Source organism: Nipponia nippon, unplaced genomic scaffold (assembly GCF_047370975.1).
Source record: "Nipponia nippon isolate SJK-2023a ecotype South Korea unplaced genomic scaffold, ASM4737097v1 scaffold_12, whole genome shotgun sequence".
Classification (NCBI taxonomy): domain Eukaryota; kingdom Metazoa; phylum Chordata; class Aves; order Pelecaniformes; family Threskiornithidae; genus Nipponia; species Nipponia nippon.
In genome coordinates this window covers 22980243-23001977 of record NW_028262313.1, presented here as the reverse complement: position 1 = coordinate 23001977, position 21735 = coordinate 22980243, and the positions used below count along the sequence as shown (strand labels likewise).

The following is a 21735-nucleotide window of genomic DNA, read 5'->3' as shown; positions in this document are numbered from 1 at the left end:
TAGCTGGTGATTTCTTTCCCACAGTATGAGAGGCTCTATTGTCTGTCGTACTGAAGTATTTGCAGCTGAGCTTTGATTTCTGTGAATAAACTGGCTCTCTGGCCACATCCACAGAGTATTTTGCAGGCAGACACAAGTTTGCTTAGCACATGCTCCAAGCCCATCTGGTTGCAGATCAGCTCGAGCACAAAGGCTGAGGAACTGGTGCTGAGCTGGATCGCGTACGCCTTTCAGAATGGCCAGGTACAGCGGTCCCGGCTCGGGGTCCTGCTGCAGCGACTACGGGGTGTCTGCCTTCTGCAGATAGTGGGCTGAAGAAGCTTATTTTTCTGTCTGGGGGGTGGCGGCGGGACTGAATAGCCAAACCCAGAGTTGCTGCGCTGGTGGTGGGAATTGTGAAGTTGTCTTCAGTTGTGACCTGTCTGGGCACTCATTAAAAATCCACTCGGCCGTAGTAGACCAGATACATGAGCCATAAGAAAAGTACTGTTGCACAAAGCCAACCACCACCACTGCTGGGAAGCTCTTTGGGGAAGAAGTTGTGAATTAGGCATGGCGGCTGCATGTTTTCCTTAGGGCTCTGTTGGCTGTGATGTATGGTAACACTGTTGGATTCAAAACTGACCTCGTTGATATGAGCAGGATTTGGTGAGGTCCGTTCATCCGTTTGAAATGCCGTGAATGGATAAACTCAAGAGGCGGCTGAGCCAGGCAGCACGTCGCTGTGGCGTGACTGCTGCGGGGACTTGACTTTGGCTGCCCAAAGAGCGGCGGGGTCTCTCGGGGGTCTCCTTCAGACCCCTTTTCAGATTCATACAAATAGCAGTACATGTGTATGCACACAGACATGTCTCTGGGTATAGCTGCCATGCTATTCCATGTAATTAAACCGTTGGTTTACAGACAGCTGTTCAACGGTACAGAGGTTTTCAATCCAATTAGGCAAAATTACGTACAGGAGGAAGAAAAACATGTACAGTTCGGCAGGGATGAGATAGTCGAAGAGACTTCCTCCCACCTGCCCTCGATTCCTTATGGATAGCTGTGGTGGGGAAGAATGCATTTAAAACATCCAGCAAGCCGTCGAAGAGAGCCTTTCGTACGCTTGGTTAAAACCTTGCTGCAGCACCACTTGGGAATCATTTCTACTGGAATTCATGACATATGTTAGCTGTTTATCTTAGTGGGATATGACTTAAAATGTCAGAATGTTTTGTGTTAAGCAACAACCGAATAAAACAAACAAAATAAAAACACAGCTGTAATACTACGCTTTAAATTGTTGAATTCAAATATGTGGTATTGATAAAGGAAGCAATAGGGTGCAGTGCTGTATAGAAAATAAGCCTTGTGAGTCCAGCCAGCGAGCCAAAAAAAGCCTTGAGATACTTGAATTAGAAATAGTAATGTTGTTTGTCAGCTCTGCTGTAAAGATCCAGCATTTGGAATCCAACCTAAATGCCTGAAGGAAAACAAAAGGCACACCATATTCTTCTTCCATAGCCAGTGAGAGTGTGGAAAATGAAATATGATGGCCACAGGTTCTGGTGTGAACCCCAGGAACTTGGCTGGGACTGATTATGTGGGAGCAGAGTTAAGAAGGGTGGAGATTTATGTTTGATGGGGTTTTTGTGTTTTTGAGAAGGCAGTGCAATATTATTTTGCCAGCAACAGTGGCTCTGTGGTTAATTGGGAGCAGGATTTTGTCTTTGTTCGTGAACATATTTGCACTGTGGTGTGCTTGCACCTACTCAGTGGAGACTGGAGATATTTTTTTAAAAGCCTTCGTGGTATCAGTAGGCTGTCCTGGTACCTTGCCACCAATCTCAAAGTGGGTCTGGATGGAACTGAGGAAATAAATCAGCCAGTCGATCCTTGCCGTAGGGAGGGATGGAGCTTACCATTGCAGTAAGGATACCTCTGCAGCCCTAGAGAAAGCAGTGAGCAGTGATTTTCAGCAGAGCTCTGGCTGTCGGAGAAGCAGAGCTGAGGTCGTGGAGTAACATAGGGTGGAGGGGACCCCAGGAGGGGACTGGACCCAGCCCTCTCCCCCAAAGCGGGACCAACACCATGACAGAGCTGACAGACTTCTAAAGGATGGTTGCTCTTCCAGCCTGGTTCTTCATGACCCCACACCTATGTCGTTCCTTGTGCCAAAAAGCCCTTGGGAGGTACGCAGGGCTAGCGGGTCTCTATGTGCTGCAGCACAGGTCCCTTCAAACAGCAGCTGGTGACCTACGAGTCACACCGTCCTTTTTAGGGTGGAAAAACCTGGTAAATGCATGAGAGCAACTACATTCATCCTGCTCCGTCCCCCTCTCCAGCTGGGGCAGAGGGTGGTTGCTTGACAAGGTGCCTTTACCTGGACCAGTGAACCAGGTTGTTGATGGATGGCCTCTTAGGTCTGTCTCCTTTGCTCTCACTTCAGTTCTGATCATCTTGAACTGCAGTAACTAAAGACTTTTTTCCCCTTTAATATGATTAAAGATCAGTATAAAGCACATTGCAACCTACTGTCGCTGTTGGCCAGCGTCTCTGTATTTTCACATTTAACTGTCCCCTCATTCCCTATGAGCTTGATTCCCTGATGCGAAGAGTCCTGTGTTTTACTTGTCAAACCAGGCAAAAATCTCTCTGAGTATTGGCAGGAGAAAAAAAACTTCGGCAACAACAAAAAAAACCTGTTACATGATGAGATCTTACACGGTCTGAAGCTGTCTGAGGAAGAGAGATTGTGGCTCTCTGGTATCTAGTGTCACTCCAGGGCCTCGAGAGATGGGGCAGGGATGAGCTGTGACTTGCCTCCGTTTGTTTTTTAGACCGATAAGCTTGAACTGGGGTCTGGTGTATGGGATCAGAGGAATAGGGAGGGAGCAGGCTACTGATCCATGGAGCTCCTGGAGCAGCATCTGATCATCTGGGTGACACATGGGTGTAGGCTTGTCCTTTGACGGATTGCTCAGAGGAGAAGAGCAATGAGGCAGCAGAAAGCCACTCACATACTTAACTCACCACAAGAGAAATGATTCTCAGCCTTTGGTGTTGATGCACAAGCTCTTCTCAGACCCTCTGGCCAAGCAGCATAGTGTCCCAGAAGTGTCAGGGGAGACCTCAGTGCAGGATACCTCCCCTGGAGACATAGGGAGACATGTGAAAAGTCCTTAAAGAAGAAGAAGAATAGCCTCAAAAAGTGGATGTAGCCAAGGGAGTGCCTCAAAAGAGTACAAGATGAGGTGTGAACTCCTCTTGATCTCCCAGGCTGGAGGAGACTGGCTTTGAGCGCTAGGCAGTTTAATTCAGCACAGGGGTGGGGTATCAGAAGCTATAAATTGGCTCCGAGCCAGTCCTGGGATTTTAGCAGCCTATAATTCCAGAATATGACAGGGCTACCACTAAGCAAAGATTCCTGAAATGTAGGGCTTGTGTTTCTACTGTGCACGGAGTTTAAGTGCCGAGAAGGTGGAGCAGCAGGCTGGGCTGTTCTCCAGGCGTGGCTCGTGGTACGGCTGCAGAGGGAAGATGCCGTTAGATGAAGGACAAGGAGGGAGCGCTGTTTTATGGGATGCCGTCATGGAGCATCTCAATTTAAGATGTAACCACAGAAAGACAATGAAGGGTGACTGTGTTCACACATGAATTTTGAAGAGTTTAAAACAAAACTGAAACAAAGGCAGAGAGAGAAGTAACAATAGTGGTTGAGGAAAAACTTGGGCTCTGCCTTACATACGAATATATCAAGCAGCACTTTTTCGCCCTTCCCCCACTTTGTACAATGAGCTCCCCATTCTGGTATGTGATATATTCACTATATTCTGATTTATTGAAATCGGTACTGGCCTTGTACCAGGGACATCGTGTCCCTAACTTGGATTCAGCCATTCTGCCTGTAACTGTGGGCAGCATCTTTCCTCCGCACTTAGCAGAAGACCTCCTTTCCTCACCCCACCCCCAAAAAAAACCTCTGGCAAGGCATGCCCAAAGTTTTGAGTAGTGCACAATGCGTTTTACTTCTCGCATGTTTTTCTAGATCTATAACTTATCATATTTTCTAAATATTCTGGAGTAATAATATCAAAGCTGCTCTTCAAGGTCTGTTGCCTTTTTCTCTGGAATTGGTGAAGAAGCACTTTCTTTTTCAGGAAAGGGAAAAAACTCATCTTGTTTCAGTATTTGTATCACTGACTGATATTTCAGTAGGGTCCAAGAAGCTTTCATCTGGATAGACCAAATTTCCTGAAAATGTTGAAAACATATTGGTTCCAAACCTCCCCCAAAACCACATGTTCTAGATTAAGCATGTGTTTGGGAGCTAACATCCTTCTTTCCCCAACTCCAGCGTAGTCTGGCATTAATAATGCCGCACTTAAAAATATTTGAAAAGCTTTACATATCTCATACCCATGTGAATGAAGTAAATATCATTACACCAGTTCTGTAAATGAAACAACTGAGTTTCGGAAGTTTGACTGAAGTGGAGGTTTTCTATTATTCATTGAGACAACTTATATCAAAGAAGGTAGTAGATTCTTCCTCACTTGAAATCTCAAGTAACGCTTGAGCTTTTCTTTCCACCCCCTCCGCCTTTAGTGTTGGTCAAATAGAAATAGAGGGATTGATGGAAGGCTTAACGGGTAGGACTTCTTTAATACTCGATCATGATCGTGGTTCCTTCTGGTCTTAACGTCTGTGACAGTTGACAGGACTGGTTAATTCCCAGGCGTGGGTCAGGAACAGTAACGTTTTAATAGCTGCCTTGCCCCTCTTTTTAGGAAGCCCCAAGTGGCAGAGAACTCCCTTCCCAGAGAGGTGGAAGCTTTCACGGCCGGAGGGCACTTGGTGGTCAGAGCTTTCTACGAGAGATGGAGACAACCCACGTTGCTGGGTTGAATGGTAACCTGAGGGTCAGCAGGACCTGAGTCCTTGAGTCTTGGGACGCTCATCCGCTGCACCACAGAGCCTGGCTGCCGTGCTCGGCTTCTGTCTCTTCTCTTCCCTTTGTGCATTGTGTTTATTGAGAATCCAGGGTTCTTGAAGAAAAAAATCCCTGCACGCAAATGGAGAATAACTTCATTTTGGCCAGCGCCCTTACATGTTTCAGTAACTCCATTAATAATGGTATCCCGACTAATGTCCAGGAACTCATTTCAAGTTCTGTTAGCTATCTATTCTCCAGAAGTTACTGCTGGAGTTGGGCAGTATTCGGAGCTTTGTCTGAGATTTAGCAAGTGGTCTCTTTGTAAACCAGATGGTCAGCAGGATTTGGAAAAATACTTTACACAAATTTCCATAGCTGTTGAGAACAGTGATCGTTAAATCTAATACTATTCTTCCAACTACAGCCAGAAGCTCATACTTCAAAGAAAAAGATGCAATTTTATTTTTTTTTTTAGTGCACAAAGACAATATAGTTTTGAAAATGTGCTTATTAGATTAGTCACACAGAGCTCCCCACTTCTGTTTTCATCTTCAAAATTAGATGTTTGTCTTGAAAGTAGCTGTAGATGTAATGATTTCAGGTCACCTTGTGCTTGTTTTATGAATGAGTGAGAAGTGATGTGGCGTTTCTGGAGGACACTAACATCTCATTAATCATCAAGATTTTGTCTCTGCTTCTGCTTGTAACCCGGGATGACAATAACTTCTTGGTACCTCCGTCTTCTCTTTTCTCGGAGGCGGAGTAGTGATGGTAACGTGGAGATGGCGCAGTTGTATTATCTGGTCTTACATATTCCCCAAACCAGAGCCATGCTTAGGTAAGAAGATTGATGCTATACCGTAGTAATTTAGAGCTAGGAAAACAGAAAAGGGATGCTTTAATAATCCTAGGAGCAAGCAGTGAATGCTGACAGTGGGTCGGCACAGCCTATAGAGGACACGGTGGCTGCTGCAGTGTCCCTTTCCAAAATGGTCAAACACCTTGAAGACATCGGTAGACGTCTTTGTTCTGGATTGAACGCGGGTGCTGCTAGAATACGGTAGCGGCACTCGAAGGCTTTGTTCTGCTCTTGACAACTGAGAATTTGAGAAAGTTCAGCAGCCTTCCTAGGTACGCGCCCTTTGTTCGGCTGATTTCTGTAATGGTCAACTTTTTATAGGTTTTATATAAAGTAAGCGTAATTACAAAGATCTGTTCCCGTCAATAAAACCAGTTTGAACTGTTTTGCAGGAATTTAAACTATTTCTTGTTAATCCACACACATAACTAATAAGTGAATGCAGGGATTTTTTAACATACTGTTTGTATCAGCATATGTCCTAAAGAAGTTTTTGATATTTTTGTATTTATAGTAAATCATAGCAGTGTGTAGCATGCAGAAAGAAAAATCGGGGGGGTAAACTCTATTAATCTTTATAAGAGAAAACATGTAATATGTAATATCCTCGAGTTGCATCACCATCTGTTTTTTTCTGAAGCCCTTGGAAATGATCCAGCAGATACTAGGGCTGCAGGAGCTGTGGGCTAGAACCTGCTCCCTGGAGCACGGTTAGAGGTCTTCTGCTGCTTGCTGGGCCACAGCTGCGGTTTTACCCAGCAAAAACTCAGCTATTGCAAATATTTTCTTTAGCTTAGGTGAGAAGTTTGCATCTGAAGTGGCTCGGTGCTAAAACCCGTGGCCATAGTGCTTCTGCTAGAAGTGACTTGGCATTGCTTGGCGCCTTCCCCTTGCCGATGGGATGGCGCTTGCTGGATGGCTCTGCGGGCACAAGGCCTCCAGGGTGGCTGTTTTGTTATCATACAGAGCTGTAGTTTCCTGCTTGTACCTTTCGCTTAAAGTTTACCACTCTTGCTGGTTTTATATTCCCTCCTTTTCTATTATCATTCCCTTTTATTTTCCCAACGGATGTGGAAAATAAGCTTTTGGAGAAGTCTAGGTCTCAAGCACTGTTCAAAGCCAGGGTCTTCAAAAGCCCAGCGTGCAGCCTTGCTGCTCTAACACCTTTGCTGGCAAAACCCCGTCCTGAGATGAAGAACTCAGCTGGCAGACAGTAGAGCTGGCCTGAGTTATTGCAGCAGGAGTTGGTGGGCTTTTCCTACAGGAAATCCAATGAAAGAGATGATAAATTTTAGAAGTAGATCAGGTAGCTAGCTTAAACGTTTCAAGTCAGGCTAGCAGCCTGCTTCATAGCTTAGTAGCTATGGCTTTAGTAGTTAGACAAAAAATAACCTCACCACTTTCCAAAGGGACTGGTGAACTTTTGAGAGCAGTGACCCGTGACACCGGAGGGCTCGCTCTGAGCCAGAAGACCCCCTCCAAACCTGTCCTCCTCCTTCTGGAGGTTAGAAGAAGCCTTCTCATTCCCATCTTAATGGTCTTGGGGAGCAATTCACACATGTGAGGATGTGCCAGCGCTGTCCTTTAAGCCCTAACAGGTGGTCTCCCTCCATGCCCATCACCATAGCCTTTCCCAGCGGTGTTCTCATCCTTTTCCCAGCATTGATGGCCAACCAGGTGAGCTCTGCTTGACCACTTCTCGACCTTCCCAGGAGCCCTTCTGTGACATTTTTCTCATTTAAATTCTCCTTTCTGTATGTAGATGATCAGGATTGACTGCATTACTCCCAGGTTTTTCACCCCCGCCTGCTGAGCGGCATCAGTATTGCCCCACGTCTGCCAGAGGTATTTCCACTGATCTGTTTCAAGATTGCATTTCTGCCTTTCCTGGCTGTGTGACAGCAACTCAGCACGTGCAGACGTTGTCCTCCGCAGCTCCGTCTGAGGAGCTCCACCATCCAGCAGAACAGTTTATTATTCCCTCTCTATCTATAATTTATAGCACTGTGCATTTTGTATGACTGAATCTCATTCCATGCTTATTATCCTTCAAAGCCGTCCAGCCTGTCCTCTCTGATATCCCAGTCCTCTTCTGTATTAACAGTTCTCGTCAACTTTCCTTCCTCTGCAAAGCAAAGCTAAAATGCAGGGTTGAACAGAGCTGACAGCTCCTTCAAGGATGGATTAGAGCATAAGCATAAATTTAATTTCAGATGAAAGACAGGAGATGTAGAAGGGATTGGACTTCCCTTGGTCTGGGGTCTGGTTTGACCTCAAACACGAGCAGACAGCACGTGGAAAGGAGGTGGGAGATAGGTGGGATTGGTAGGAAGAAGTCCAAAAGTCGAGCCCAAGCACATACGGAGAAAAAGAGCTATGCCTGGGTGGCTGTCACGTTTCGTACCAGCAGTCCAGACCACGAGCTTGGTCTCTAGCAAGTTTGTAGCAGGTACTTTAAGGAATTCATGAGGAACAGTGGTGATGTCAGAAAAGTGTAGAAAAGCAAACTCGAGGTTATTTTTATAAAGAAAGGAAAAGAGGTGCTGGGGAACAGCTGATGGGTCGGGTTGCTCTCAGGTCCACCCGGGATGTGCATAAATCCTCAAAAGCGCTGCAGGGAAGCCCCTGCAAGCAGAGATGAGAGCGGTAGCAGGCAGCATGGGTCGGTGGAGAATTCTTCAAGTCAACCCAATTTCCTTCTACAAGAAGATGGCAGGTCTTGTGGAGCAGCAGTAGGTATCCTGTAACTTGGATTTTTATAAGGCTTTTGATACTGTAGAGGAACATTGTGTAGTCTGCATCTTGAAGCGAAAAAGAAGTAACTTCTCCTACACCTTCCTTGGAATCAAGTCATCTAATGGCCTCCGTGAAACTATGCTAAAGAAGCGTGGGTAGTGTGAAAGGCTTGGAGACCGGGAGCCTCTCCGCAGGAGGAGTGGGATAGTGAGGTGGGATTAACTGTAGGAAAAGACTGGGAAAGACTTATGTTGCCTAACTTGTAGGTATTTAACCTGCTCCATCAGTTAACAGCTAACCAGCGGGTCATACGCATTCAACCACTATAGCGTGTAACAGGCTTTATCGCTTAAATATTGGGGTGTGGCCTCGGAAAAGCATGTCAGAAAGGATTTTTTTTTTTTTTCTCCTCTGCACATATGTGTTGGGACAACGTATCTCGAGTAAAGTTTTCAAGCCTTGTGCCTCAGCGCCTTTCATACTGAAGGAAATACAGATCTGATGTTTTGGTGGAGCTCTGCTTCCCAGACTTGGTAAGAGACTTCATTACCGTTTTAGATGAAATTGAGAAAGGTCCAACGAGTTTACCATTTTGAGCAAAAATGAGGAAAATTCTGTCTTCTGGTGTTATCAGATGAACCTTACGGCTCCCTGCTACAATCAAATTATCCGCCCCCTCCTATTGGGAGACGAACAGATGCAAACCCCAGAGACTCAGAAGCTCCCAAGGCTAATAATATTGTGTTTTTTTCATGTCAGAAGTATTTTTGTGTTTGTCGAAAGATTCACTTGCACAGCCGTAACATCTCTCTCTGCCGTGCCTGGAACAGATGCGTGTGTTGTAATATAGACTGTGAACATTGACATCGCATGTGGTTCTCATTCCTCCCATTCATCTTTGAAGCTAATTGGTTCCATCCAGTTCAAATGTGTTTGGCTCGCCGCAGCTATTTGTACTTTCACTCTGGTTATAGCGCTAATGGTGTGATATATATAACATGAAATAAACTCTCGTGACTCCGAGGTCTGAAGAAACACATACACAGTACTCGCATTTTGCTTGCTGTGTTAGTTTTTTTTTAAATGCCGTCCCCCAGACAATTTCTTTCTCTTCACTGGAAATGTTATTAACTAGCCTGTGCTGAAGATGAGGGCCGGTGGAGACGGCCGGCGTGATTGCGGCTCCTTCTGCCATGCGGGAGCTCAGAAAATGCAAAAAGAGGAGGCAGTGGGTGTTTGCCAAACGTGGAAGGTTTTGCAGTTCATCTGCTGGCGGTGGACCTGCTGCTTGGCCTCGTTGTCGCTCCCTAGCAAGATACTGGGACTGGCATTGCTAGAAACCTGTGTCTTGTCTTATCTGTGTGTTTTAATGCTGTGAATATATGGATTAGTAACAAACCAGTAAATTAGCAGAAGTAATAAATCAGATGATACCATAATTTTCCCATGACCCAACAGCATAATGTAGGCAAATGAATATTCCTGTTGAAAAGGCATCCGTAAGGTTACTGCGTGTTTCTCTGGGCCTTCTCTCCTCTTTCCACCTAGCCATGGGAACGTGGCACTTCTGTATTAATTGGTGATTTGTCTTTTTTTACCAGTGCTGACTCAAAGCAACCTCGTTACCTCCCACTCATTATAAGCTCATCTCAGCTAAAGGTGATTTCAGTCTTCGACCTCTGTTTAAGCCCAGATTTTAGAGGGATTTCACTGATGAACAGTGAGGGAAGATTTGGGGATTTTCGCAGTTCATTCCCATCCCTGATTAATTTTTGAGGAAGCAATGGAACGTTTCACACTTCAGCTTCTACTTAAAAAGTCATGTAGTTTCTCAGCTTCACTGTAAGTGTTTTCACTTTGTGCTAGGGAGGCTTGTATTCCCATTGTTTAAATAAGCCAGTTCATATTAATTCTTTGCTTTTGTTTTTTTTTTAGTATTTTATTATTATTTTTAAACAATTTGGCTTGCAAGTATTTGGGTGACTGCTCCCAGCTGAGAGCTGAGTCGTGTGAATTTTCTTCTAACCTGTCCTCGTCGGGAAGCAAAATGTGTCAGCTTTGAATGTGAAGCTTGGCGATTTCAAGCTAACAGAGAAAATTCGTGCGTGGCTGCATAGACCTCAAATGCATCCGTTTGTCCGTGTGAAAAATAATCTGCTGTGCAGGGATCGTGTTTTTCAATAGTTTCTGTTGAGTCTCAGGATTTCTGCTGCCTGAAAGTGTGACGTGCCGCGCTGCCATCAGTGACCTCAGGGGATACATATGGCAAAGCTCTGAGCGGCATTGGGCAGAGCTGGAGCTAAGCCAGTACCGGAGAGTAAAGCTCTGGCTCAAGGTTATGGCTGTTGGCCACAGGCGGGTGGTGTAACTCGTCTTGGCAGTAAAGGGGGGAGATGCCCTCCTGGAGAGCCCCCAAAACTCCCTCGCTCGTGTTACACCAGCCACAGGCTGCTGGTTTGAGAGAGGGTAAAGCAGGCCCAGGTCCCGGTATCGTTGTACCTTGTTATATTAATTGTTGTACCTTCACAGCAGCAAAAGAAAACTCGACTGGCTTACTGGTTTTGTTGCCAGTTTTGTTCCGGCTCTGGAGAGGCAGCCTCTGGGTCGGTGGGTGTTGGTGGCAGTGGGGATTTTCTAAGATTAAATGATCACTGAATTTCTTTTTCTTTTTTTTCCTTTGTAGGTCCAAGTTCAGTTAAAAACAAGAAAAAGGGTAAGTCTGAGTTTTAATTTACTTTTCCTTTCCATGCCTGTGTTACCTGCCTGTGAATTCTCTTTAAGCAGCACGAAGGAGAAGCCAACAGCAGGTTCCCTCCCCGGGAAGGGCAGGGGCTAACGTGGTGCGGGGTCCCACGGCGCGGACCATGGCTTGCTCTCCTGCTCCCGCCTTGCCGTGGCAGGACCGCATCACCCGGGGGGCAGAGGCGCTCCTTGAAGCCTCCCTTAAAAGCTCGAGGAAGTTGATTACATTGTATGGAAGTAATTCTGAAGATGCTGTAATTAAGTAGTTGAGCAGAGTTGAGTCACGTACCAGCTATTGGGAGCTGCTCGCTGTTTGCCAGGCCGTCTCTGCCACAACAGCTTTAGCTTTCATCCCTGTCCTGCCGTGCATCTTGCTGCAGGTTGGGGTCTCCTTCAGACCCACCAAAGTCAACGTAGATAAGCTCTGCATTTCACTTCTGGTTGTGTATTAATCTCAAATTAACCTATTTTATGCATCCATTCTGAGTGTTGGTCAGCCCACAGGTATTTCGTCTGACTTTCTTATGTTCCTCCAGCTGTTTGCAATGGGTAATTGGGTATTTTTTAAAATGCCTGTGGATGAGTTGTTGTGACTTGGGTTCTTTGGGAGGTAGCCCTGTGTTTCCATGGGGTGCCTGATGCCGTTCCTGTTTGTGTAGGACTCCTGGGAATGCTTATGGTCATACGCTTACTTGCTACCAGGCACCTGAGCGAGCCAAAGGGCTCAAGTTCCCTGATTTCAGGGAAATGCAGTCAAATTACCCATTTTTGCCCCTCCTAACCATCAAAACACTTCTGTGCACGTCTTTAAAACCACGGTGCGTGCTTGCAGCGGGTTGCAGGTTATGAGAAGTGCAGAAATGGTGTGCGACTCGGGGCCGTGCTGCTCTGAAGCCCGGGAAGCCCAGCGTATCGAGGGCTCGTGCAGGTGTCGGCGTGCAGCACAGGCTCGTGGCCGAACCATGCAGCAAAGCATCAACTGCTGCAATGTCAGCTCTCTGCTTACTACCTATTGCACCTAATGTATATTTAATTAACAGAAAATTTAGCTGTTCGGCACTTCGCAGGGTCCCTCGAGAGGCCTTCCCACACGTGCCGGCACGTGGCCTGGGCTCCAGCCCGCCGTCGCGACCTGCAGCAGCGAGAGCAGCCGAGCTTTGCGCCTCTGTGCTACTTTAAGAGCACATCAAATCGTTTTTAATCCTTGGATGCAAACTCAACATTTACGGCTGAGAGGTTGAGACAGGCCGCAGTTAGAAGCTTAGTTTATGTTTACCCTCGAAAGCAGCATAAAATTTTATGTTTGAGAAGTTTGTCCTAACAAAACTCTGAAACCCTAAACCCGTGTTAAATCAGCCAAACTAATAACAAATGATGACTGTGGTATTCACAGCAATTCTGGAGTAGCAGGGGGATCTCATAGAGCTGTATTATATACAGCTGTAGCGCTGTATAAAATAGTTTAATTTTATGGTATTGTCACATTTAATTTTTTTTAGAATTAGAGCGTATTGTTTGGTGAACGATGATCAAGGAAAACTGCCTGCTTTGAGTTTTGAGCCTGCCTAGTGCATGTGGGTAAAGATGGAGGCTTGGCATGCTGGGACTTGGTGCTGGAGACCCTCCCTGGAGAGCTGCTCCGGCTGGGGCTGGGGTCCCCGCCGTCAGGAGATGAATCGAGAGCTTTATACATACTGAATATCTATTTTTTGCCTTGTGACTTCAACAAGTGAGGCTCCCTTAAGGCAGAAAAGTAGTGGAAATTACTTGAAGGAAGGGCAATGCACAGAAAATGAGTGTCCCTGTGCGGCATCAGAATTATGTGCAATTGTTGTACCGCTAAACTAGCAGCTCATTGAGTAGCAGACCAGATTTCTGAGATGGATTAGTTAAACCAGCTGTAATGCGTATCCCTCTTGGGAGGGAAATCAAGGAACGACAGCAGCAGGATTCCTGACTTACTGCATATGATCCTTCCTTCGGATGGCCTAAATCGGAGGGAATGTAAATGAGAAGAATTCAGTAAGTGTGCTTTAGGGGCAATTGGTGAGGGGTTTGATGCAAGATGATAATTTTCACAGCACGTCATTAACCCGAGGAGAAGGAGAATGGCTGGGTTAGAGGAAGGCTGGCTTGTGGCAGCTCAGATTTGAAGACACGGCTGCTAATCTGGGCAGAAACACTGCCGCGAACGATTTCTCCCCGTAAGCTGTGCCCTGTTTTTGTAGGATACCCGTATTCCTTCAATCCCCCGTGCTTGCTTTAACTTGGTTTTCTGCCCATTGCAGCTGAACGGCACAGTTGTCCTGTGCTGATTTCCCTGTGCCCTTGTTCGTGGCTAGTGGCCGTCTAGAGATGTCCACTTTGGCGCTAACTAAAATAGATGGGTTTTACCTTATAGCTTTGTTCCATGACAAAGGTGGATATTTAGTAGAGAAACAAGAACATAAACGTACTCAGAAACCATTCCAATAACCATTATTTCATATCCTAACTGCTGCTGTCATCTAAAAAAGTGTTTAATTCTGTCCTACAGCAGACTTTGTTTCCAGAGTTGAAGCAATTTTGCGAAGTTAATAAAGCTCTTTGGCATAAAAGCTGTTACAAAGTTGCATTTTTAAAATGACATCAAAAGAACATAATTCCTATCAGGGATCTGGAAAATGAGGAGAGCATGGGTCAGGCTTTCCCTGCAGGCCTTATTTCAGTCCATTGCGTCTGTGCCTGCTAAGAGTCTTTACTTACATGCTCCTGCTATTTCTCTTCCTGGGACCGCGTGATGAGATGTGTTTGAAGAATGTGGGAATTCTTCAGCGTTTCATCCTCCTGGTTGGGTTAGTCCTTCCCTAACCCCTCTATCCAAAGCCCAAAATGCACCTGTAATTTATTTCGAGGCATTGTAGCATCTTCAGTCCTTCGTGTGCGTTGGGCGCATCCTCATCGCACCACGGCAAGGTGCCGCGTTGCGGGGATGCCTCCTGCACGCCCTGGCTGCTCGGCAGCTGCTGGAGAGGAGCTGAAGTTCAGCTCTGAACTGCCCTCTGGAGGCACCGCTCTCCCTCGGCCAGGAGATCAAGCCATGGGGATTATTTGCCAATGCATACGTACGCAGCAGGTAGAAAAGATTGCAACTGGTTTCCATCAAAAAACAGAAACCTGAGAAGCTGCAGAGCGGCTCATCTCGACTTTTAATACTCCAGCTTTCAGTGCATTGCCTTGCAGCCTGCAGTTGGTCCAAGGGAGCACCCTAACCTTGCATCGGGGTGCCCCCAGCTCTCGGGCGCGCTGCCGTGGAGGGCTGCGGGACCTCCTGGGGCTGTGGCCGGAGCTCTGGGGCAGAGACCCTCTGAGCCTCCATCTCTTGGGAGGCCTTGGAGAGTCCACATGCTTCATGCAAATGTAATTCTACGTGCTGGAAGGAGCCTGCAAGGCGGTGTCCTGCTTCTGCCCTGCCGGCAGCGTTGTCCTCATGGGGCAGAGCTGCAGGAGCCCCACCCCAGCTGCTTGGGTGCTCCTCCTCATCCCTGCCCTCCAGCCTGCAACAAGCCATCCCCAGTCGTCTGCTTTCCTCGTTCCTGGGGCTTTCCTGTAGGTAAAAGACCATCACATACTCAGCGTGTGGAGAAGCTAACATTTGTCCTTCTGTTTTGCAGGTAAAAAGGCTGGTCCTCCAGGGCCCAACGGTCCCCAAGGGCCACCAGGTCCTCCTGGGCCCCAGGGTCCCCCTGGCATTCCCGGCATCCCCGGGATTCCCGGCACAACCGTCATGGGACCGCCTGGCCCCCCTGGCCCGCCGGGCCCTCAGGGACCGCCTGGACTGCAGGGCCCCTCAGGTAACCTGTTTGTCCCCGTCTCTGCTCAGAGCCCTTGCACGCTGGGGGGACGCGAGAGGTGGCACAGCGGCACCGCTGCTCTACCAGTAAATAAAAAGGCTCCAGGTTTCCAGCTGGGGACAGCGTAGGGTCCAAACACGATGGTGCAGCACCGTTGTGTCGGACTCAGGCATTCCTGGGCTCGTCCTCGTGCAGGCGGGGGGATGAGAGGAGCAGCAGCGGTTCTGCAGCCCCGCGGGTGCGATGCTGCGGGTGATGCGGTGCCTGGCGGAGGAGGATGCAGAGAAGGAGCAGTAAAGACCTGCGGAGCCTTGGTTGCTTTTAAGCATCCCACTGAAGTCTGCCAGTGATCGATTTCTGTGTGCGCGAACTGGCTGCACGGTGGCTCTTCCCGGCGGTGACTCGGTGTTCGTGTTAATTCCTCTTAAGCTGATGTGAAGCCTAGCTTTGCGTTGGGACTGGGAAGGCTGACGCTTAGCCCAGCTGCTAAGCCAGCCCGGGAACCGCACGAACCGAGGCAGCTTGCCTCCCAGACCAGCCAGATGAAAATATGTTTTACTCCTGCAGTTCTTGGTTTCATTTTTCTTTGTTTCTCTGTATCCGCACCATATTGTTTCTCAATAGAGTCATATGCCAATTATTTTGTTAAAATCCCTGAATTTAATAACTCTTTAAAATGCAGATTAGTGGAAGTTCACATCAGTGTTTTTTGTTTTACATATATGAACAGTCTAGTATTAAAAAAAAGCATCTTCAGAGAAATCGGGACTATTACCCTATAGCTCGCACAGCTCTCAAAGGAAAACTTGGTTGACTTCTCAGTGTCTATCTCAGAAGTTGCCAAAGCAGAGGCCAGGAGCAGCATGAGGTCCTTAGCACTCCAGAGTGCTGCCCACAAGCATCTCCTCTTTAATAGAGATTTGGCTCTTGGAGAAAAGAGATTTCAGCATGTAGCTTGAATGCAATGAATGACCTGAGTTACTGCAGAGTGAAACTTGTAATCCTTGCAGCCAAGAGGCTTTATTGCCACTACCGATCAGGAAAAGGGTTGTGCAATTTTTCCTTCTAGTGGAAACTGGTTGAATAACGTTGGGGAATTTTGAGGACAGAAATGCAGGAATAAAACAGGAAAAAGTAGGATGACTCTTTTTCTCATTTAGGTACTTTTTAACATTAAGCTGTAACCCATACCGCTGTTACTGTCCTCCTTCTGTTAAAAACGGGGGTTTAATGGTTATTTTGGGGTAAGAGCAGTTTTATTTATAGGAGTGTTTACTGCGGCTCTTTCAAGCTTCCTCTTCAATGATGTGAAATTGCGTTTTGCAGGTGCCACAGACAAAGCCGGCTCCAGAGACATCCAGGTTGGTTGATCTTCTTTCATGGGAAAAACCCAACTTTGGCTGGATTTTTGTAAACCTTACTGGCTATGTTTGCTAATGTTGTGTTCGACGGTATAGCTCTGAAAATTACCCACCCCTTCTTGCATGGGCTAAATCATAGCTACACAGAGTGAGTGCCTGAGCTCACCCTTTTTATTGCTCAAAAGGAAGCCGTGTTAATCTGGCTTGGGCTTCTCGCCTCTTCACCAGTACTTAAACTTGTTGTTGTTGGCTGCTCTGATCTTCTTTTTTCATTTATGAAAAGCGTTAGTGATTTCAGGGTACTCTCGTGCCTCTGTACTGGTCCCCAGTGCTGTGGAGGTGTGTTGAGTTGCTGTAAAATGATGCAGTGTTTCCCATTAATTTTAAATCCCTGTGATCTTGTTTGCAGCCAGCTGTGGTCCACCTCCAAGGCCAAGGCTCAGCAATCCAAGTGAAGAATGGTAAGGATCTCATGATATTGGCGGTTACTGACAAGAGCCCATCCTGCACCCGTAGCCTCGTAGCTGGGTCTAAGTCCATGCTATAACGTGGGTCCCTGGTTACCCCTGCTGTTGGCCTCCCCCTGTGACAACCTGATTTGCCTTGCCCAGACCCCTGAAGAGGAGTCTTCTGTTGGGTCTCCATCCCCCATTTTGCCCCTGTGCCTCTATTTATCTCCCAGATTCTCTCGATCCTGTATATCCCAGTAATCCTGTCCCGCTGAATCTCCCTTCTCCTTGACCTCCAGATATATGATGTGCCTCCTCCATCCTGCTGTTGTATCATAGTTTTCCTCAGTGGCCAGCCTTCATTCCCACCCTATTCTATTCTAAGCCCTCGGTGTATCCTTTTCCCATCTCAGCCCCATTAGCCTGTGTTTTTCTTCAGTTTTCCCAGTAATTTATGGCAGGGGAAGGCACAGCTGTAGTGTGAGGACACAGAGGTGCGCAGCCACCGGCTCCTCCCGCGTTACGCTGCAAGCCTGCACGCAGGCAGCCTCCGCGGTCCCTTGTGCATCTCTACCCCCAAAACAGCCTTTAAGCTCAAGTCCTGCCGAGCCATTTCACGTCCACAGGCAGCTCTTTGCTCTCCTCCTTCCTCCCCGGATCCCTATCCAATTTCTGCTCGAGTTCCTGCTCTTCTTGCCAACAGCTGGGTCTCATTCATTAGCTGCTGCCTCCCTGCTCACGATGTCTGGCTGTGCCGGAGCGGAGCTGGCTGCCTTGTCCCCTGCCTGAGTCACCGCGCGCAGCTCCCCGGGGAGCGCGGGCAGCAGCCCCGGGGCACCTACCCCCGTCCCACACCCCCAGGGCTGTGGCTCCCGAGGACCAGTGCAGCAGGGACAGGGCTGCAGGACCCCTGCCCACCCACTTCTGCCCCACGCGTGGGATGATGAGGGCTGACCGACGCTTCTGCTGAAAGGCCATTTCTCTCCTTCAGCAGACGTGAGCTGCGGGAGCTGAAATTTCTCATGGTTAGGGAGGGATGCTTGCAGCGGGGTGGGGGAAGGCTCCCCAAAACAACAAGGAAACCAGCCGTTCCTAAGAACAATACGAGGGAAAAGATGCTGTTTTGCTTATGTTCAAAAAGTAATTATCCCTTTATTAATGGGGAGCCTGTATGTTTACAGAGCGTACGCTACTCCCTAAGAGTGGGAATTGCCCTGTGAGTGTACTTCCCTGCTGCTCGGGAACAATCTGGTGCTGTGAGCCGTTAATGCTGTCCAGCTGACAGCCAGCAGAAAACACAGCCCGGCTGGTCTGCAACAGGGGGCAGGGAGCTGAGCAGCAGATGAAGACGGGGAGGAAGAGAGTTGTATTTGATAAAAGAAGGCACCTACAGAGAATGGCCCTGTCCTCGGCTCGTAGCGAAGTGTGTCCTCTGGACCTGCTCGTTGGCCCGTCCAGAGAACAGAGGTCTGCTCCTGTTGCCAGTTACTCCATTGGCTCCAGTGCCAGGGGACTGAGAGGTGGATCTATAAACGCCTGACCGTGCTGAGGACCCCAGTTAGGGGTTAATGTGGTGTGACGTGATGTGATTTCATGCTTTGTTGTTATTTTGGCTTTTAAAAACCTAGGAAATGTAATGACAAAGCATTTGTTAAAATAATGCTAGTTACAAAGTCAAGAATGTTGAAGTCAAGGAATACCAGAATTAAAATCGATTGTGTAACCCTAAACTGGCCTCCACGCACATACGTGTCCTGAGACGTGGTCTAGTCTTGTAGCTGCACATGGTTTTTTCCCTAATACTGTTGTCTCTCTCGCTGCAAGGACTAGTTTTCTTCTAGGGCTGATCCCAAGGCGTACAGTGAGGGTGAAGGCTGTGTCACGATGCCACTGCTGAGAACATCTTCCTGCCCAGCAGCGCTGAGAGGGGGGCAGACAGATTGGCCACGGGTAGTCCCCTTCCCATAAGGACAGGAATCACCGTTCTCATCCTAGCCTGGCCGTGGTCCTCAAGGACGTACCTGTTGATGTAGCCTTCAGCACCCCGTCTGCTGAAGCTCCGCTTTGTTCAGTGTGGACACTGGGTAGAGAGGTGTGGGGAGGGGAATGAATGAGGTGGAAAGCAGAGGAAGAGGTTTAATGGTCCCGAGGCTGGGTAATGTCAGTTGAGGATCTTGCTTGGAGAATTGGATCCTGGTCCTACCTCTGCTGCAGAGGTTTCTTCTGTGATACCAGGGAAATTGTCAGTAGCGAAGCTCTTACAAGGGCCACAAATGGATGCTCTTCAGGAGGCACCTGGGGCCTGGGTTGTAGAAATCCTTTTATAATCGCAGCTGCGCTAAGTCATTCGTGATCGGTGGCTGAATGTACAAAAATAGCGTGAAAAATCAGCCCCGGCCTCTCAGGTGAATTAAGAAAACTTAGCAAATGCCTTGCAGCACTGGCATTGATTTGCATGTGCCGAGTGTCTTTGCTCTGGAGTGGGGATGATGCTGGGAACGTGTTTTCAGGCCTGTAAAACACTCAAATATGATAATAAGCCCAACTCGGTGTCAGGAGGAGGCAAGCTAGTCTGTATCCAGTGCTGGGGATGAACGTAGTGTAGTACAAAAGGCCGTTCGCCTGTTTTCAAGGATGAGGAGAACTCCTCTTGATGAGGACAAGCAGAGATGTAAATCAGGTGTGCTGGGCCCTGAACAAAACGAGTGTCCACCAGCAAGTGACGGTGTACTTAGAGCTGTAGAGAGGCATCCAAACTAACGCACCGCAGCCTTTAATTCTGGGATTTTCTTACCAAGTTACTTGACTTTTCAACTTGAGTCTGTGCCAGCTGTTGTGTATGAAACGTTGCAATGTCACTGTATTTCTGTGCTCCTGCGCTTTTCATTCTGACGGGTACTGAGTGACTGCCGTTTTCTCATACTGAGATCTTTCAGGTGGAGTCCTCAATGACTGGTCTCGCATCACTATGAACCCCAAGGTGTTTAAGCTGCATGCCCGCAGTGGGGAGCTGGAGGTACTGGTGGACGGCACATACTTCATCTATAGTCAGGTAGAAGTGAGTACGGTCCTAGGCCTAACTCCTATTCTTGTGTTCCAATGGAAGCCTTGCATGAACCACGAGAGGGCTCCAGACAACTAGCAAATGCCAAGAACTTGTATGTACTTTTAACCGCTTCGTGCTCTAGGAGATGTGTGTCGGAGGAAGACGTTAGAGTTTCGAAGTGCAAGGTCGCACGTTTCGCCGTGACACCAGCCGCAAGAGATTAGTTACCGAAACACAGGCGCGGATGCCCAGCCAGATCCCACATGCCACCAATGCCTTTTTTTAATCCTCCATATTGTCTGTGCGGTCATTCACCAGCACATCTAAACCTCCTTGCAGAACAAGGGTCCCAGCAGGACACTGGGCTCTGTGCTTTAAAAGAGGTGTTAAGACCAAAGCCCTGCCAACTCATGATCGTTGCGAAGCCACGTCACTCTTTGTAAGCGTAGGACTCGCGGCCCAGGTGGCTTGGCCAAACTCCAGCCCAGGTAACTCCGTTTTGCCTCCACCTTCTTCGTGTAGCTTCAGACCGACACAATGCACCAGCAACCGCCTTGCACAGCGGGATGGCTCAGCTGCTGCTTTAGTTGGTGCTGACGATGGATGTACGGACCTGCTTCTGTAAAAAGGGCTAAACAAAGTAATAAATTAATGTATTTTGATTGAGTATACAGTTAATTAAGACATCATTTCCTCTCCCCATTCAAATAAAATGCAGGAGATAGATGGACTGTCATTTAATGCGCTGCTCTCAGTGTCTTGCAAATCTCTGAATGGAATTGCTGAGCTGCCTGGAGCACGAGCTACGAAGCTCTCCCCGTCCAGAGCACGCAGGGTGGCCACCCACCTGCGGGCTGAAAAACCGCCCAGGTTCTGGGACAGATTTTAGCAAGACAAGAGGGTTTCTGTGTGACAGCCACCACTAAGCAACGTCCACCTTGCTCCAGGCTTCTGGTATGGCCTCCTGCTCATGATTTGCCTCTGTTCAGTTGGTGGCCCCACTGGGACTGTACCAAGTCGGATAAGTGGGCTGTGGGTGTCACCTTAGGTGCTCCTTCGTGGAACTGGTTACGTGTCTGCTTTGGATGGGGACAGGAAAAATAACTCTACATGGGCCAAAGTATAATCGTTTCCTGAGTGCTTAATGCTAATTGCTGGCCACGACGTTGTGCCTCTGAAGCCTTTGTCGTCTGTAGTCCATCAGGGAAAAAGGGGACTCAGTCTTGTGTAGCTTCTGTGGTCGCAGCATGTAGACTGAGAATTAGCAGAGGCATCCAAAATGGCTGGTTTTCTTCTACCAGGAAGAAGCAGCTCCCTGGGATTGACTTTTCCTTGGAAAGGTCTTCCTCATGCATCTTGCAGTTCTTCAGAATCGGTGTGTGGGAGAGGTTAAGTAATGAGTAATGGAGTCCTGGGGACTTAGGCGCTAGGTCTGAGGGTGAAATCAGTACAAACACCGTAAGGTCATTTGCTTCCAAGCTGTGGAGGTTGGGAGAGTGTCTTCCCTGTAAGAGCTTATGCCTTTGAGAGCACCTCAAGTCCAATTACAAAGAAGGCAACTCCCAGTACATCTTAGGGCATTTTTTGATGTCAACACTAAAGGAGGCTCATGGGACCCAGAAAGCAGGACTGGCCAGGTAAGTGAAAGAGGCCTTCAGTTAAAATACTTCTGTTTGTTTGTTGGATGAAAAGCTGTTTGTAGCAGATAGGGCTGTCTATGCGTTTTTGTAACTAGGCCTGTGCAGGTTTGTAATTTTTCCTGTAATAAGCAGGGTCTAAAGCGAGGATTCATAG

At 47.8% G+C, this 21735-nt stretch overlaps 1 protein-coding gene across 2 annotated transcripts in view; it reads left to right on the top strand.

The window, feature by feature from the left end:
• Positions 1–21735, top strand: part of EDA (ectodysplasin A) — an 86371-nt gene that overhangs the window by 60408 nt on the left and 4228 nt on the right. Inside the window, exons 3-7 of one of the 2 annotated variants that reach the window (XM_087749215.1) lie at positions 11194–11223; positions 14906–15085; positions 16412–16446; positions 16856–16907; positions 19823–19947. In XM_087749215.1, coding sequence (XP_087605341.1) covers positions 11194–11223; positions 14906–15085; positions 16412–16446; positions 16856–16907; positions 19823–19947 — 422 coding nt within the window. Of the gene's footprint in view, positions 1–11193; positions 11224–14905; positions 15086–16411; positions 16447–16855; positions 16908–19822; positions 19954–21735 lie in introns of both variants that reach the window. The other variant, XM_087749213.1, reaches the window with a different exon arrangement.